The 18,220-nt window shown below is 48.4% G+C and overlaps 1 protein-coding gene across 2 annotated transcripts; it reads left to right on the top strand.

The window, feature by feature from the left end:
* The first annotated feature begins 4,137 nt into the window (after positions 1-4,137).
* Positions 4,138-16,922, top strand: GPR19 (G protein-coupled receptor 19). 2 transcript variants are annotated; one of them, XM_076065340.1, is made up of 3 exons: positions 4,138-5,314; positions 7,286-7,372; positions 14,862-16,922. In XM_076065340.1, the coding sequence occupies exon 3, from the start codon at positions 14,890-14,892 to the stop codon at positions 16,069-16,071; it is 1,182 nt and encodes a 393-aa protein (XP_075921455.1). In that variant the 5' UTR covers positions 4,138-5,314; positions 7,286-7,372; positions 14,862-14,889; the 3' UTR covers positions 16,072-16,922. The 2 variants fall into 2 exon arrangements, with proteins under 2 accessions (XP_075921455.1, XP_032804883.2); XM_032948992.2 differs by lacking the exon at positions 7,286-7,372 and having other exon boundaries at positions 4,148-5,314.
* Positions 16,923-18,220: the final 1,298 nt, after the last annotated feature.

Raw genomic sequence — 18,220 nt, forward strand, 5'->3', positions numbered from 1 at the left:
CTTACAGAGGAGAGAATTTAAGGATGCTTAATAAACGCATTGATATGGGCGGGAGGCAGAGACTTCGCAACCAAAACGCTGTTTGCTCGGTAATGTATTTCTATTATTTTAGTTGGGTGTCTATAAATGGATCGCCATGTAATACCACGTCTGGGTTTGTGTTATAATCTGGGTTTATGTTATAATCTGGGTTTGTGTTGTAATCTGGGGTTTGTGATATAATCTGGGTTTGTGTTATAATCTGGGTTTGTGTTATAATCTGGGGTTTGTGTTATAATCTGGGGTTTATGTTATAATCTGGGTTTGTGTTGTAATCTGGGGTTTGTGATATAATCTGGGTTTGTGTTATAATCTGGGTTTGTGTTATAATCTGGGTTTGTGTTATAATCTGGGTTTGTGTTATAATCTGGGTTTGTGTTATAATCTGGGGTTTGTGTTATAATCTGGGTTTGTGTTATAATCTGGGGTTTGTGTTATAATCTGGGGTTTGTGTTATAATCTGGGTTTGTGTTATAATCTGGGGTTTATGTTATAATCTGGGTTTGTGTTGTAATCTGGGGTTTGTGATATAATCTGGGTTTGTGTTATAATCTGGGTTTGTGTTATAATCTGGGGTTTGTGTTATAATCTGGGTTTGTGTTATAATCTGGGTTTGTGTTATAATCTGGGTTTGTGTTATAATCTGGGTTTGTGTTATAATCTGGGTTTGTGTTATAATCTGGGGTTTGTGTTATAATCTGAGTTTGTGTTATAATCTGGGTTTGTGTTATAATCTGGGTTTGTGTTATAATCTGGGGTTTATGTTATAATCTGGGTTTGTGTTATAATCTGGGTTTGGGTTATAATCTGGGGTTTGTGTTATAATCTGGGTTTGGATTATAATCTGGGGTTTGTGTTATAATCTGGGTTTGGGTTATAATCTGGGGTTTGTGTTATAATCTGGGTTTGTGTTATAATCTGGGGTTTGTATTATAATCTGGGTTTGTGTTATAATCTGGGTTTGTGTTATAATCTGGGGTTTGTGTTATAATCTGGGGTTTGTGTTATAATCTGGGTTTGTGTTATAATCTGGGTTTGTGTTATAATCTGGGTATGTGTTATAATCGAGTTACGTGCAACCGTCGGTTAATCCAGGGCGATGCGGGGCGGGGTGACCCCCGATAAAAAATAAAATACGGATGATGCGAGTCGTGTACCCGAGGTTATGTAAACGCGTTAATCATTCACCTACGCAGACTAGAGAAGGTCGTCCTGAGTTTTATTGAGTTTTTTTTGTTGTTAAATTGGTTGCTGTGCCGAGACATTTGCGGTCTTGCTGGCTCTATGTCACCAACCCTCGACGAGTGAGGAGCAGCTAAGAAGGTAACCAGCGTTTCCATCAAGATAGTTCATGTGCTGTCAACACAAGCACCTTCAATATGCACGGTTGGCTACGTACTGTGCGAAAGAATTCAACATACATATATCAACCTACTAAAAGGAGAATCTAACCATGGAGAATCGAGCGTTAACCGTTTTTTTTTCATGTAAAGCCTCAATGACTGAGTCTCAAGACTTTCTTTTTCAGTAGGGCACTGCATTGGGATGTTTGGCTATTTCCTTTCTAAGATATTTTTTTTTATCTAAATCCCTAAGGTGTCAAGCTCCAGCCAGGACAAGGGCATCGGCATCCCACTCACTGGTGGGGGGGGGGGGTATTACACTCAAAAAGGTCTGCGCAGACCGGCGAGGAATCCACGTTGATGCACCCGCGATCATCTTCACCGCTACATTGCAGCCCAGTGCATAAGGGAGTGTCACAAATCGCTTCGACGCGATCCACTAAACCCTTGACTCCGAAGCACTGGATCGCAGTCGTGCACCACACGATGCTCGATCCCCTATTTGAAGCAAAGCCACATTGCCACAAACCTTCCCATGAATGTGTGGTTCATTTATTGGCATCCACACTCATTTTTTCTTTCGTTCATTCATCACTTTTGCACGGACCATTTGTCGTTTGGCGCGTTGGCCAGGAGAGGTCTCACAGTTCAAGGGAATGGCAGCCTCCTCTAGCGGCGGCATGAATACTTCCGTGACAAGACCCCGTTTCCAGCCCACGAGACGTGCTATCAGCCGTCAAATATTAAATCAGGTGTACGGACCTGTAAACAAACATCTGTGCGCAGACGTCCAGGTTGTGGCGTTAGATGATATTCAGGCGAATGTGTTCCAGCGAATGCACTCGCGGCGAACACGAATTTGAAAAAATTTGCTAAACAGAGCTTTGGCCATTTTTGGCGTACGCTGGGCTGACTTACTTCTTAACGCGGTTGAGCTTGGATACCTCTGATTATGTTAGCTCGGCACAAACATACCAAGCATTTAATGGTTTACCCGAGGAATGCTATTCCTATTAGCACGGTTGGCTACGTACGGTACGAAATAAGTTGAACATACAAAAATTGCGATCGTGTAATTTGTTCATCGGCAAAGACAGCTTTATAAATGACATAGCTTACCGAATGAATAATAAAATAAGAGAGAAGATTGTGCTTAGCTAACAAATAACGTGAATTAGAGAAAACCCGAGGAGTGATCACACGATGGGCCTCCTGGAACGATGTTGTCAAACCATGTTCAGCTGGCAAATTCTGAACATGGTTTGAATTTTTTGAGTCTCATCAGCAGTCTGTCGCTATGCTGCGAGAAAACACTGATTCAGGAGGCCCATGTGCAGGGGTCGACAATCAAAATAACAACAAGAGCCACTTATTTCGAATTCGGTATAAAAAAACACCTCAACATTTCAAGAGCACGTGAACACGAGACGATGGTCCTTAATAAATGACGTCACGAAGCTGCCCTTAAAGAGCCGCCGCATGCGGCTCTGGAGCCGCAGGTTGCCGACCCCTGCCCATGGGCTATTGGATCAAAATGTGTTTAGTTTAAGCAGCGAAATAGCCCCTTTGGCAGGTAATTTATCATATTTGTTAACCCCCGTCGAACACAACAGCGTATTATGCATTTGCACAATTGCACTTGCATGGAGCCCATTGAGTGTGTTCCGTGCGATGTGACCCCATATGTCTTCAGGCTGGGGCCTACTCAGAACAGGATTTGAAAAAAACTGAACATTGGTACTAAACTGCACAGCCGATCATCATCATGCCTCATAGCGACGGGTCCAATCCCACTTACTTTACTTCACGGTCCATGTGAGTCCCGTACGTATGCGTGCTGAACTTATTTTGCACCGTACGTAGCCAACCGTGCTATTTGGAGGTGCAGGGGTGGGGGGGAAGGACAACAAACTGAACACAAAAAGCAGTTCTGAAGAAATGAGTCTTCAATCGAGACTTAAATGTGCGTAGCTCCAGTGGCTTGCGAACATCGGAAGGAAGAGCGTTCGAGACGGCCGCGGAAGCCTGACGTGAAGTCACACGGGGCGTAACAAGTCTGCGATCCGGCGTCTTGAGTGGTGTTACACGCCTGTGTTCCACACACTCTGGAGGGCGAGAGTCGGTGGATCGTGTAGAGATTTCTGAAATACTATGCCCCATATTCTTAGTTTTTTCGGTAAAGTCACGTTGAAGGGAAACAACAAAATAATAAAATATATATAAAACAATAAAAAATTCTCAGGACGTTTCGACCATAACTAAAACGGTCGTCTTCAGGTGTGTTGGTTTGCATACATTTATTTTTAAACGGCGCATTTATTTACTATGCCCCAGCCAACCGGGCTGCGAGGTGGTCAGGAGATGGCATTTGCAGCAACACAGCTTGTGAACCCCCCCCCAATCTGGTGAATCCTTCGGCGTCATTACCTCGTGTGCACTGTGGGTTTCTGCCGACACTCCCGACCATAAAATAACAACTCACAATGGAATTGGCCTCACGTCCCAATGCAGGACTCTCCTCACAAAGAGTCTTGAGGCTCAGTGAAGCTTTCGCCGATGAATAAATAACCAGATTTCTCCCTTACCCCCCCCACCACCACTGCACCGCCTCCCACCGTTAATCCACAAAGGGTGATGGACCTGTGAAGCATACCAAGTTGCAGGCACGCACAAAGAGCTCCCTTTGTTCAAGCAAGTGTTTGTTGGCGAGCGCCTATTATTAATGCCGGGTGTGATGGTCAGCAGCACTCTGTGCTGGGGTTCTCCCCAGCGCTAAAGTTGAGAATCCCGCAGCATCACCACGCGTCTCAACATGTGGTCCGAGTTCACCTAAGAGAGGTCCGGAGCCGTGCTGACGTTGTGCAGTGTGGCGTAGGGTGATTATAATAAACACGTCCCCGATTCACACACGCGCTCACGCATTCACACGCAAAACAATTTATCATCCGTAACATACTTTTGGGGCAAGTGATGTTAGCGAGCACCTATGGAGACCGGCAAGGCACACGAGGGAGTGGGTGGCTGCCACCACGCCGGGCATCCTACGTCTCTCCAGTTGCAATGTTTACACATCGCATCATCTGAGGCTGAGTCGACCTAGGGGAGGCCCAGAACCGGCTCAGATGCTCGTCACTGAGTGTTGGTCGTGAGTGGGATTCGAACTCGGGTCGCCCGGATTCGTAGCGCGCTAACCGCCTACACTACCGCTCCCCGCTCAAGCATTCACGCGCCACTCATATACACACACACAGGGCGCACAGCACAGACAGCGAGCACACGCATTAGAATCACATCGCTGGTTATACGTGTCCATTAAGTCGGGATGGTGGATGGGGGTGGAATTGGACAGCGGTGGTGAAACTGGTGGACGATGCGTGGTGGAGCAGGAATGGATGAGCCAGGCGGGGAGGAATTAAATTAATTAAAAAAATGCAGCAAAACTGCCCTGGCTACAGCCTCTCCAACCACAACCACATCCCTCGCATGCACATCACCATCCTGCACCACCACCACCACCAACCCCCATTGAACCCACCCCCTGCTCCCCCCACTCCCACCACGCGCGCTTCGCACGGAGTCACGAGCAGGACTTCCCATCCGCAGCCTCATTCGGAGCTCGTCATCCATCCGAGGAGGAGGAGCGAGAGAGACGCTTTAACGTCGTGCACCGAAATTCGCAAACAAAATATCTTTGCGCTCACGTCTCAGCGGCGCACGGAGACACGCGCGCGCGCGGTACACACGTACATGGACGTATACGTTGGAGCAGTGGGCACATAGGGACGGCGTGTGAGCATAGGAACGGCGTGTGTGAGACAACAACAAAAAAAGAGGCGAAACGAGAAGATCATCGGGAGCGCAATGAGCTCAAGATGTCCCGTCGAGGAGCCAGCGCTGACCAGGGCAACTGTGAGCGCGGATCATCGATGCCGGTTCGTGTGGAGACCACGCAAGACTGTGCCTTTTATATATGTATATTTGCGTGTGTGGTGTGTGTGGTGAGGGTCAGGTCCGCAAATCTATACGAGGGGGGGTTTCGCTACCCTTCGGTAGACTGCTGCTGGCCTTGTGCCGCTGCGTGTTGTATTGGGCTGCACTGTTATTGTCGTGATTTTGCTTGTGCCGGTGCGGCGTTGTTTGTTGTGGCACCAGCTCATGCAGGGACGGGGCGTTGTTTTGTGTGCGTGTGCCTCTCTGTGTGTGTGTGGGGGGTAGGCGGCTAGCGCCCTGCGCTACGAACCCGGCCACCCGAGTTCGAGTCCCGCTCACAGCCACCAACACCCGGTGACGATTATCTCAACTGGTTCTGGGTTTCTCCTAGGTCGACTCATCCTCAAATGAGTACCTGGTGCAATGTGTAAACATCGCCACTTGGGGAGACAAAGGCGGCCGGGCGTGGTGCTGGCACGGCCACCCCCTCGTGTAACCGTTCCGGCCTTCATAGGTGCTCGCTAACAACAGCACTTGCACCCTACAGTGTGTTACAGGCTACACGGGGGATCTTTGTTTGTGTGTGTGTGTCTGTGTGTGTTTGGGGAGCGGGAGCATAGTGGCTAGCGATTCTCGCTCACGACCAGAAAACAAACAGTGATGTTTATCTAAACCGACCAGTAAACGGTGATGTTTATCTAAATCGGCGTTGGACCCTCCCTTCGGTAGACACTAGCTCCAGTGAGTACCTGGTGCAGTATGTAAACATTGCCACTGGGGAGACAAAGGCGGCCGGAGCCGGCCGTGGTTCTGGCCACCCACCCCCTAATGTTCCGTGCCGGCCTTCGTAGGTGCTCGCGAACAGCACTTGCCCTAAAACGTCTATTGAGGCTATGCGGGTGATATTTGCCCTGTCTTTTTTGCGTAAACTAAACAAAACGAACCGGGGAGACAAAGGCGACCGAGCGCGATTCTGGCCACAGCACCCCGTGACGTCCTGACGAGGTGCTCACCAATGGCACTGACCATGGTGTAGCCTGTCAAAGGCTATACACTGAGAACCGATCATGAAAGTCATTTACAGCCCTTTGTAAATCCACTGCTGGATGAAGGCCTCCCTACGCCGTGGGTCATTGGGGTGACGCGTGGGGCAAAGAGGCCGATCCAGCCATCACTCGCCACTGACGTTAGCCGTGGCCCGGAATTGAACGGAGGTGTCCGGGTTCAAAGTGCAACGCGATGACCACTTCGCCACCGCTCACTATGAAGTACTGTATACGTTGATTCTCGTTCATAAATTCATGAGCCCTTACGCTTGCGCATTTACAGTCGCCCGAGCTGATGTCTGCTCATCATTACATGTGCAGCCCGCACGCACGCACGCACATACACACCGCGTAACCATTTACAATGCGGCGACTCGATGGAGCCTTCGTACAGCAGTGGAGAGAGGTCATGCATGGTGGGGGCTGATGATCATGGTGATGGTAATCAATCACAATATCGACGACTTACCAAAGTATGATATTTTTGGGAGGCTGCTGCAGGCCGGCTTGGTGTATGACAGACCGGAGTTAAGGCACTACTACCACGAGAGTATACGCTTATGTATAATAATACGATATTAGTGTACCCAATATTCCTGTAAACACATTGACAGGTACAGTATAATACAAAATAGGAGGCTACTACATGGATGTGGGGGTGCCACAATGATTCCGGACTGTTCCGGCTGAAAGTAATAAAAAGCGACCGCTGCTGTTCCGTGCCAAAATGCTGCCCGGATGGATGCCGTTGATTGCAAAGAAAACGCACGGTCAGTCGTGAACAGTGCACCACAGACCATCACCACCATCACCACCCACGGTGCACTGCCATTAGATAGCTGTGCAGTATAGGAACAAACAAGCATGTGCCCAAACGGAACACGATTATTTCTGTCTTTTTGTTATATTTTGTGTATATATATATAGACGAGCTATGGGTAAGGCAGCCAAAGGAGAGAATTGCGTGCAAGAGGATGGCCACCGCGGAGATGGAGCGATGGAATCAGTTCGCGTGTAAGAGTGGGAAGGATTGCATCAGCACTGGACCGTGAGAAATGGTGACGGCGTGTGGGAAGCCTTCATCCAGCAGTTGATAGAACATGGATGATGATGCCCTTCCTCTCCAAAGGCTATACTGTTGTGTGCGTATGTATATAATGAATAGGCAAGGACATTGTGTGAGGTTCATTACGTGATTTAGAAATTACTCCATTATTATTACATCTTCTTGCCAGTCGTTACTGTGAATAACATTTGCACTATTATTGCAGGGGAAGCTGCAAAGTCTTGGCAACAAAGCAAAGCGTGTCCACCGTCGGCTAAATCCATTATAGGGGGGTGTGAACAAAAAAGAACGATACCGTCTATTACTCAAGAATCACAATCACGCAGCAGTTTGAGCTTGGTCGCGAAAACACTGTAACAAATACGCGCACGCTCGCTCGATCTCTCTCTCTCTCTCTCTGGGCCGTGCGAGGATTTCATCTGCGGGTGTCACAAGCCCCGTCTAATCCTCCACGTGTCCGCCGTGGTTGTTGGTGACGCACGCCGCGTCGCCTCGGCCGCGATCGTTCCAAATGGCTCGGCCACGCTCAGGCTCGTGGGTTAAATAACATTGATGACGCGCGCATAAGGGAACATATTGGCCAGCATTGCAATCACGCAGTTCAAACTGCTGTCTCATCAACAACATATAGAGCAATATTCATTTGCAGACGACCCGTGTCGATGAAGGCCACAAACACCTCTCCGTCCCCTACCCCCCCCATGCCGTTTCAAGCAATGACTTGTTTGTTTTTTCTGTGCCAAAAATCACCCACGCTGCTTGATGAGGGTTTTGTAAAGGGGTTCCGCTGAAGCGGTCGAGATATAATTTGCCGCTGATGTTATCCCAGACCGGGAAGTTGTACTCAGGTGCTTGGGTTCATAGCATAGAGCGCGAGGCACTGCGCGCCTGCTCCACACAGCCGTCGAATCGTAATTATTTCATAACGGATGATGGTCCCATCGTGGACCAATCAGCCGTGTACTCCATAGCACTGCGTTATAACGAAGGATAGCACATTACAGGGAGATCGGATCATTTGTATTCCGTACATTTAAGTCCATGTCTCCCAGATCCAGAGATTTTACGCACTGGTTACAAACTTTTTATGGGCACATTGCGACGTTGCTTTTTCATAATTAAGTTCAGTTTTCAAAAATAATTCCATCCTGCCCTTGTCCGCCTCTTTTATTTGATCGCACTCAATCCGGTCTGTCTCCATTAGCTGCCCCAGGTTACTCGGTATTCAAACTTGGACGTGTTGTCCAGGTGAGACATTAAAACAGCCCTAACCAAACAAGATATTTACATTTTGATTAAAAGCTTTCGTGACTGCAGAGATTCATATTCTTGTTTCTTTCGGTAAAGTTACGTAGAAGGGAAACAATAACATAATAAAAATATAAAACAATACAATTCTCACGACGTTTCGACTGCAACACAAGCAATCATCATCAGCTGTGAAAACCACAGCAATAAATTTAGAAAAAGTGTCGTTTTTTTAACGTTAGCACTACGGAGAGCGATTTGGCAGTTATTCAGATAGACGAGTCCATCTATGTTCGGAAAACAAGAGGGGGGAGACGAAAATAATGGATGCGGTCTGAAAGCCACCGTAAGCGTGAACAATCAATTAAGACCCGAAATGTTTTATCAAATCCTTCCAATGATTGCTAAGCCAGAATCCATCTTCTCGGTTGAAATTGTCTCTGTGTTTGTATATGTGGATAGCCTCATGAACGAATCTCTCATGGTAGCCAGATGGCTTGCAAAGAACCTCTGTCTTGGAGAAGTCAATGTCATGTGAGCCTACTGAATTATAACAGCGATCTGCCACGGCCGAGGTGTTGGTCCTATCGTGTTTTAGGTCTGCTTTGTGTTCACGAATGCGGTCCGAGACATGTCGTTTGGTTTCTCCAATGTAACTACTACCACAGAGGCAACTTCTACGTGACTTTACCGAAAGAACCAAGAATATAAGATATTTACAGTTGTTTAATGCACAAACGATGAAGCGTGCGAACAGAGAGGCACGGAGACCTTCCAATTGATACCGCGCTTCGACGTGCTCTATCACGAGCGTACACTGAGAGGCAGAAAGGTGATTTTGCGGAATATAGGAGGAACAGGAGTCACTTGAATAGGGAGTCACTTGTAGAGTTACATAGGGATCTATGTCAGAAGCTTTATTAATCCTGGAGAAATCCGATGAGCTATGAAGCTCTCTTTCAAAGATGCCTTAGTAGATGCCCAGTGGAGAGAGATCCACACAGTTACATTATTTCTTTAGACCAGCACGGTTGGCTACGCACGGCGCTAGAGAAGTTCAGCACGCACACTTCGAGGAATCATTTTGACCGTTGAGTTAAAGTGGACTTGGACAGGACACGCCGCCACGAGGAAGATGGACATCCACCGCGGAGATGGAGCGATGGGATCAGCCTGTGTGCAGGCGTTTATTGGACTGTTGCATCGCGAGACCGCGAGAGACCGAGACGGTTTGGGGAGGACTTCATCCAGCGGTGGACAGATCCTGGCCGACGGTTATGATGAATCATATACCGTGTAAACCATTCAATGTGGTTCATGACACAAGCGTATTCAATAATTTTGTTAGGCATGAGTGTCGAATCATTCTGGCACACTTGCCTTGTGCGCAGAGTACACGAGTCTGTCTTTGATGTGTTTTATATTTAGTTTTTCCAACGGAGGTAGAACTCTATTAAAATGTCCTTCATTCGGGTCTTCCGTGATTATTCCGCTGACGTACTTTCGTAGAATGTTGACCATTTAAAAATAGACAATACATTTATCTTCGTGGGCGATAATCGATGCCAGCTCGTATACACAGTCATGTCCGTGGTGATTTCTAACATCAGGCCCGCGCCAAACCAACGGGTTACAATTCACTCTTTACCTTACGACAGCCATCGCTGATACACGATTCAATCTCCCAAAAGACGAAGGAGCTTGCTGCGATTTCAATCGATCCGATACCCTTACAATGCGATGAGTCTCCCATTCGGCACTGCAACTAGACCACCGTCACTGTGCACAGTTTATACATACGGCGCTTTGTCTGGTACACAAATGAAAGGTCAATATATACACACACACGCGTATTAGCCATGAATAATAATTGCATCCTCTGCTTGTTTGTGATGGGGGGGGGGGCAGTAGTGCAGCGGTTAGCGCTACGCTGCGCTACGAACCCGGGGACCTGAGTTCGATTCTCGCTCAAGGCCAACACCAGTGACGATTATCTGAACCGTTCCTGGTCCTCCCCTAGGTATACTCAGGCTCAAATGCATAACTGGTGCGATGTGTCAACATCGCCACCATGGAGACAAATGCGGTGATGGCCACTAACCCCCTCGTGTGCCGTGCTGGCCTTTATTAGGCGCTCCATAAAAGCACTTGCCCCAAAAGTATGTTAAGGCTATAAGGGGGATCTTTGTCTTTGCATATATTGTGGGGGCTAGGCGATTGTTAATACATCAGCAATATTGCATTGCTATGAACCCATGCGATTAGAGTTCCATTTCAGGCCACAGCTAACAGTGGAAATTATCTGAACCGACACTGGGCCTCATCGAGGTCAAACTCAGCTTTACATTTGTACCCGGTGCGATCGATAAACGTCTATTGGGGAGACAACGGCGGTCGGGTATTGCTGCTGGTCACGCCAACCCCTCGGTGACCTTAATAGGTGCTCACGAACACCACTTGCCTCAGTCTGTAAGTAAAGGTTATACAGGGAGTGTCCAGTATTTAGTCTGAGATTATTTGTTCCATTATCCTGATCAGTAGAAATGCCGAATTGTGCAGACGCGATATATGACGATGCACAATCACTTTACTTTGTTTACCAACGTTGAATAGCTTAATTAAAAAGTCAGCCTTACTAATGCTGCAATCTCCATCGCTAAAGCTACAGAAGCGCTTGCTTATCGTCGTGCAGCATGTTCTAAACGTAAGATGCAACCCGTATCTGCCGATACTCAAATTGTAAGACCATACCGACGTGGCCGATATAAAATTCAACAACAACAAAAAAAACACCTCAGCCCTTTATCAATTCACGAATGGATGAAGGCCTCCCCCATTCAAATGTCGATCGTGAGGGGTGCTTGAAATGACTTCAGCACGCTGGTCGGTGCTAGTCGGGGGAAAGACCGGTTTTGGTATATTTCGCCACTGATGTTAGCCGTGACCAGGTGTCCCAAGTCATGTCGCCCGTACACGACCCACTGCGTCACCGATCCCCACCACATCTACCCTCTCGCACGCAAATCTACAGCAACACAACACCTAAACAACTCTTTTCTCATGGAATATTTTCCGCACAACGCAATCGCCCACCCCCCAACCCACCTCTCCCAACTCTCTGCGTGAGTGGGTGGGTTGGTGTCGGAGGAGTTAATTTCTGGAGCTCAGTCCTGGACAGCTCCGGTTAAAACGAAGCCCTGCACACGCTTCACTCGAGATGGAAGCACGGCAAGTCGACATGCACGTGCGTACGTCGGCAGCGCTAACATTTGGCCAAAGAGTAATCCCCGGACATTGGAATGTGACGAATGTTGTGATTGACTTCGAACGCTGTTTGTATGGCACGCCGTTTGTCGCTGTATTTGATTAATGATACTTTATACTTTATATTGTCGGTGGAATATTTAACACACGCATTTAACGCATCATCAATTATAACCGACAACAAATCGAGCAAGGCGGTTAACTCGTCGCCCATGACCGATGACGTAACCTAAATAAGCCTCTTAAACATACCGTCGGACATTCAACACGCCGTTATAAAGCATCCAGCCCAGCGACGCGTATCACGCCACTAGATTTGATCAACCTCCACGAAACGTGTCGACCCCCCTCCCCCCCAGCAGCCACAGCCACAGCCACGCGGTGCCTCTCTCCATGCTCCACCAGACGCGCGTCGTTACCCGTAACGCGCAGGGGGGTTGTGTTTCGTTCCACGGCGTCGTTCTCCGTGAATCGCCGCGGTGGTGGTGGGTGGTGGTGGTGGTGGTGGAAGTCGTTCTCGGGTCAAATGTTCGGTCCGGATAAATGTTTTTTTGGGTTTGTTTGTTTGTCCAGACGATGGCGACATTGCTTCGAGTTCCTTGCGAACGACCAACACAGCGGCGTGCGGTGATGTTGCGATGTTGGGACGGTCATGCCAAAGAAATACAAAACACGATTACCCACACACCACTTCACGGTGGTCACTTGTGAGCCTGCTATTACCGTGTTCTCAAGATTCGTGTGTGTGTGAGACCAGATTTGTGTAACTTTATTTCAAGGGGGGGCTTCGTGTTCGGTGCGTCTTCCTTTTCGGAGCGTATTATCATCCGCACGCAACGGTAATTGACGTAGCTATGCAGATGAGCTGCCTGGGCACCAATTACCTGGTTACAAAGGGTATGCTGCTGTTACGATCATTACGATTGCTATCGCGAAAAGTCTCGCCCCACACCCTCATTCAAAGGAGCACATTATTCTAATCCAAAGAGCATCCTTCAACTTCTTTGGTTCTTTCGGTAAAGTCACGTAGAATGAGAATAAAATAATAAATTAATAAAATAAAATAACAATGAAATTCTCACGACGTTTCGGCCACAACACAAGTGGCCTTCTTCAGGTGAAAGGAACAGACCTGTCGTGACGACAGAGCTTCAATAAACGTTGTTAAGATTCGTAGCGTATTTTAAGCTGGTTTAGAGAAGTGAGGCACCTTGACAAAGGAGTTTACATATCAAACAGGAGAATTTAGCATTGAAATAGCTGAGTGATTAGCTTGTGACTGGTCATAGAAATAGCTATGTTAAAGTCAAAGCCTACACATCCACAGAGGCACCTAGTACAAATCAAACAGGAGAATTTAGCATTGAAATAACTGAGTGATTAGCTTGTGACTGGTCATAGAAATAGCTATGTTAAAGTCAAAGCCTACACATCCACAGAGGCACCTAGTACAAATCAAACAGGATAATTTAGCATTGAAATAACTGAGGGATTAGCTTGTGACTGGTCACAGAAATGGCTATGTTAAAGTTAAAGCCTACACATCCACAGAGGCATCTAGTATAAATCAAACAGGAGAATTTAGCATTGAAATAACTGAGGGATTAGCTTGTGACTGGTCATAGAAATAGCTATGTTAAAGTCAAAGCCTACACATCTACAGAGGCACCTAGTACATGGACGCCAAAGGGGCTGCAACAACTCGACTATCATATAGTAAACCGATGTGAAAAAACCCAAGTGTAAATTACATCAATATAATAAATGTACTCAATATATTCTTCAATAAGCTGAGCTATTAAAATAAAATAACAGTAAGTTATTTTATTTTATTAATTTATTATTTTATTCTCATTCTACGTGACTTTACCGAAAGAACCAAAGAAGATGAATCCTTGCAGTCACGAAAGCTTTAAAAATCGAAATCATCCTTCAATTTAAGACTCTATTTTTTATTCACGAATTTTTTAAACCTTTTTATTACCGCGTACCGAATTTTTCAGTAAAATAATAATAAAAAAGCGCGAAAAATAGTTTTTTTTAGCTTTTTAATCCCATAAAGTGGTATCGTTTAGCTTTAAAAAATCAATAAGCGCTAGAAGGGTTCAACAATCTGCACCCTACCGCTGAAAGCGTTGGGGGTTGGCAAGTATCGCACGGACACGTGTACTGGAGTCCTCGTGCGTGTGAACTCATCTCCAGGGGGTTAAACACAAGGCTTCACACAGCCTGCATGTGCTGCCAGGTGATGACTCTGGGACACAGATCAGCTCAGCTTGACTTATTGGTCTTGGCCTAGTCGGTAGCAATCCAGTGAACATATGCAACGTTGTTGTCCTTCCCCCGCACCTCCGATTAGCACGGGTGGCTACGTACAGTGCAAACGAAGTTCAACATTAAACGGGTTGGAACAAGGTTTAGCCCAACGTTGCATGTTAACTTTGGAGGGATGTCACTCTGGGGACCCCACTTGCTTATGAAAAACTGGGCCTAGAAACCTGAACCATTTTGTGCCCGAAGTTTTAAATATGAGTTTTGGTAAGGACAGCATTCCGAGCAACGACGTCCCTTTCATTGTGTGCACAATAGGCCACGCACGAAACGTGACATGTGCTGTGTTCAATGAGGGAAAGGTATGTCCTAATACCGAAAGATTAACGAGACATCCGTGACCAATCGATGACATAGTGGGCAGCAGAGAGCTTTCCACAGCTACAGGCTCTGGCCTTCACCGACCGCCACTAACTAGCACGACGTGCGATCAAGTAATCCCCCACCCTAACCAAACACGCCATGGGAAGGCCCTCGTGCAGCAGTGGGGTGGACAAAAATAAAAACAACGGCTATCCATGTGACACGTGATCAAAGAGTGCACATTAACTCCCCCGCTGTTTTTTTCTTCTATTCCTATTCCGGCTGCTGTAGATAACCGTCGCGAGCCACGCCGAGCGCCATGGAGTCGCAGGTGCCTCCGCTGCTCGACTTATCGGGCCCCTCCTCGTCCCCGTGCGCCTCCGCCACCGCCGCCTCCGCCGCCGCCGATCCGCCCGCCGAGCTCCGCCCGGCCGAGGCAGTGGTGCTGTGCCTGCTCCTGTCGGCCTCGTGGCTCACGTCCGTCGCGGGCAACGCCCTCGTGTGCCTGGTCATCCACCGCAGCCGCCGCACCCAGTCCACCACCAACTACTTCGTGGTGTCGGTGGCGTGCTCCGACCTGCTGCTGGCCGGCACGGCCACGCCGCTCGCGGCGCTGCAGGTGGCGATGTCGGGACGCTGGGTGGCGGGCGACGGCGTGTGCCGGGTGGCGAGGCTCGCGCTGTACCTGGCGCCGGCCGCCCAGATCTACGTGCTGCTGTCCATCTGCCTCGACCGCTTCTACACCATCGTCTACCCGCTCAGCTTCAAGGTGTCCCGTGAGAAGGCCAAGCGCATGATCGGCGCCTCCTGGACCCTCACGGCCGTCCTGGCGTTGCCGGCGTTGTACTTCTACCGCGCGCGGGAGGGCTGGCCGGTGAGCTGCGCGTCGTACCTGCCGTACACCTGGGAGGGGCTGCTTTACGGCTGCCTGCTGCTGCTGCTCGCGTTCGTGCTGCCCTGCGTCTTCATGGTCCTCTTCTACCTGAAAATCGTCAAGTACATCTGGAGGATCGGCTCCAACGGGCGCACGGTGCAGCGCACCATGAACAGCGTGCCGCGCACCAAGGTCAAAACCATCAAGATGTTTCTCATCCTCAACGCGGTCTTTCTCGCTTCGTGGCTGCCTTTTTTCGTGCTCCAGGTCTGGCACCCGGGCGAGGACGAGCGAGCGGGCTCCGCCTCCACGTTCCTCGTCGTCTCGGCCCTGGCGCTCAGCTGCTCGGCCGCCAAGCCGACGCTCTACTGGGTGTACAACTCGAACTTCCGCCGCGGAGTCAAGGAGACGTTCTGCATGGCGCCCATGAAGTGCTACCGCAGCAACGCCTACACCATCACGACGAGCTCGCGCATCGCCAAGAAGAACCACGTGGGCATCGTGGACCTGCCCGCGCCCAACAAGACCGTCACCAAGGACACGGTCTACGAGACGTTCGACAGGGACGCCAAGGAGAAGAAACTCGCCTGGCCCATAAATACAAACTCGCCCAACACATTTGTATGACAGCGATGACGGTGATGACGACGGTGATGACGACGGCGATGGCGGCGAACTCTGGACACGTCTTCGCTTTGCGCAATTACAAGAGGTCACGACGGTACTTCTCCCGATGTGACCCGATGATCATTTTGGGTGCAGATAACGCGCGCAGTCAACATTTGGTGGTGATACATGGTGGAGCCGACAAGTGGGGGAGAAGCTGCGCTTCGGGCAGGTTGAGTTTTTCAGAGACCACAACTCGTAGATCAGATGCCGGGGGATGCACGGAGCCCTCCCTTGGTGTCCAGTTTCGTACCAATGTACAGATCCGGCCACGTCACCCACCACGGCACAGCCCATGATACAAGGGTGAATAATACCCACTGGACCGAGGGCATTATTATGGCCTCTCTGGCATCACAAGAGGCAAGCTACTGGAAAAAAACTTGCTACTAATTATTATTAATGCTATGGACACAGTCGAATAATGTAAAATACTGTACATACGCATGGCAATGAAATACAGGGTGAAATGATGCAGGACTTTTTATGTATGTAAATGTCACTTGGGATCACTTTTGTTTTTCCTCTTTCCCTGAGGGAAGGGGTCTGCCGATTGCACTCGCCTGCTTTGTTCGTACGAGTTCGTCATCACAACGGAGAGAGAGGGTGGGAGGGGGCGCTGCAGTGGCACCTGAAATGAAGCCGTTCTAACCCAAACCAAAGCAGTCAACGGAATGGACGAACGTATCGATTGTTACCAAGTCGGGCTGAAAAATGGCACACGGGCTAGATTTATTGCGTGCGTAACGGTTACGCAAAAAAGCGAAACCGATATTTTTTTGTTTAAATAAAGCGGAAGCCATTTCAAGGTGTTGACGTGTCTCGTTCACGTTACTTAACGACTTGCGATTCATCTTTTTCGAGGCCTCGTTCAAAAGTTCACATATATTTGCTGGCACACATAAGCACCACGTGCCATGGTTAAAAACATATATAAATACATACGTACAGCCCCTTATCGATCCACTCCTGGATGAAAGCCTCCCGATGCTGTCCGGCCATGGGGGTTGTTTGATCATACGTCACCACGGTTGGCTGCGTATGGTGCGATAGAAGTTCAACATGCATAGATGAAGGCCAGTGAACACTGTGCAAGCTTGTCGTGGGGACTTGTTCAGATATCGCTCGCCATTGGTGTTAGCATGGCTGGCAATTCGAACTCAGGTCTCACCGGGTTAATAGTGAAATGCGCTAACTACTGCGCCACCACTCCACCCACACCATTAGTTAATGCAGTCTAATTGTCTCATTTATTTGCTGCTGCTGCTACATCATGTTTCCATGAACAAACTGCTCCTAATCACAGTTTGCAAACAGATATGAATTTACATTGCAAACAAGGTCATCTAAAATCTATTGTTCAAAAAAATTCTAAACACGAGACAGCCACTGGGGCAAAGTACAACGCATTTGTTTTGGCAAATGCATTGCGCTTGTGCTCCCCATTGGGCCTGCCTAGGCTTGAGTGCTTCTATTGACCTTGGTTTTTCTAGGCAGCATGGTCCACCCCAACTCGGCAATTGTTGAACCTCTTCCCCGCGTCCTTCGCCACGTCCGTCGGTTGTGAGTTGCAGTGGAGCTCATTGACAGCTGACTGCTTTAGCAGTGACCCCGTGCTGGGCAGAGGTCTCACGTCCAAGGGAGACACGCATGCGTGCGGTTGCATGGGACACATTGTGGCACTCGTGTTTGTAATTTAGAAAGCATCGGGTGCAATTGTTGGCTTGCGATAAGTAATGCAACATAAGCATGAAAGAGAACGTACAAACGTCAGTCATTCTCACAGCAACGGCTTTTGGCTAACCATCACACCCTTTCAGATGCACTTCTGTGGCCGTCTGGAACGCTCTTCCTTCCGATGTTAGGAAACCACTGGAGTTACACACTTTTAAATATACATTGAAAACTCATTTCTTTAGAACTTCTTTTTGTGTTTAGTCGTCTTTCCCCCGCACCTCCGATCAGCACGTTTGGCTACGTAAGAAAGAAAGAAGTTCAACATATCCATACATACAGCGTCAGTCTTTTTGGCAAAAATGTTGCACTGGATAAGACGTGCGCAGGATGAGGAATGGCCAGTTGCCAAGACACGAGTCCAGTGACCAAGGGA

Source organism: Petromyzon marinus, chromosome 7 (genome assembly GCF_048934315.1).
Source record: "Petromyzon marinus isolate PM22_M1 ecotype Great Lakes invasive population chromosome 7, UKy_Petmar_22M1.pri1.0, whole genome shotgun sequence".
Classification (NCBI taxonomy): domain Eukaryota; kingdom Metazoa; phylum Chordata; class Hyperoartia; order Petromyzontiformes; family Petromyzontidae; genus Petromyzon; species Petromyzon marinus.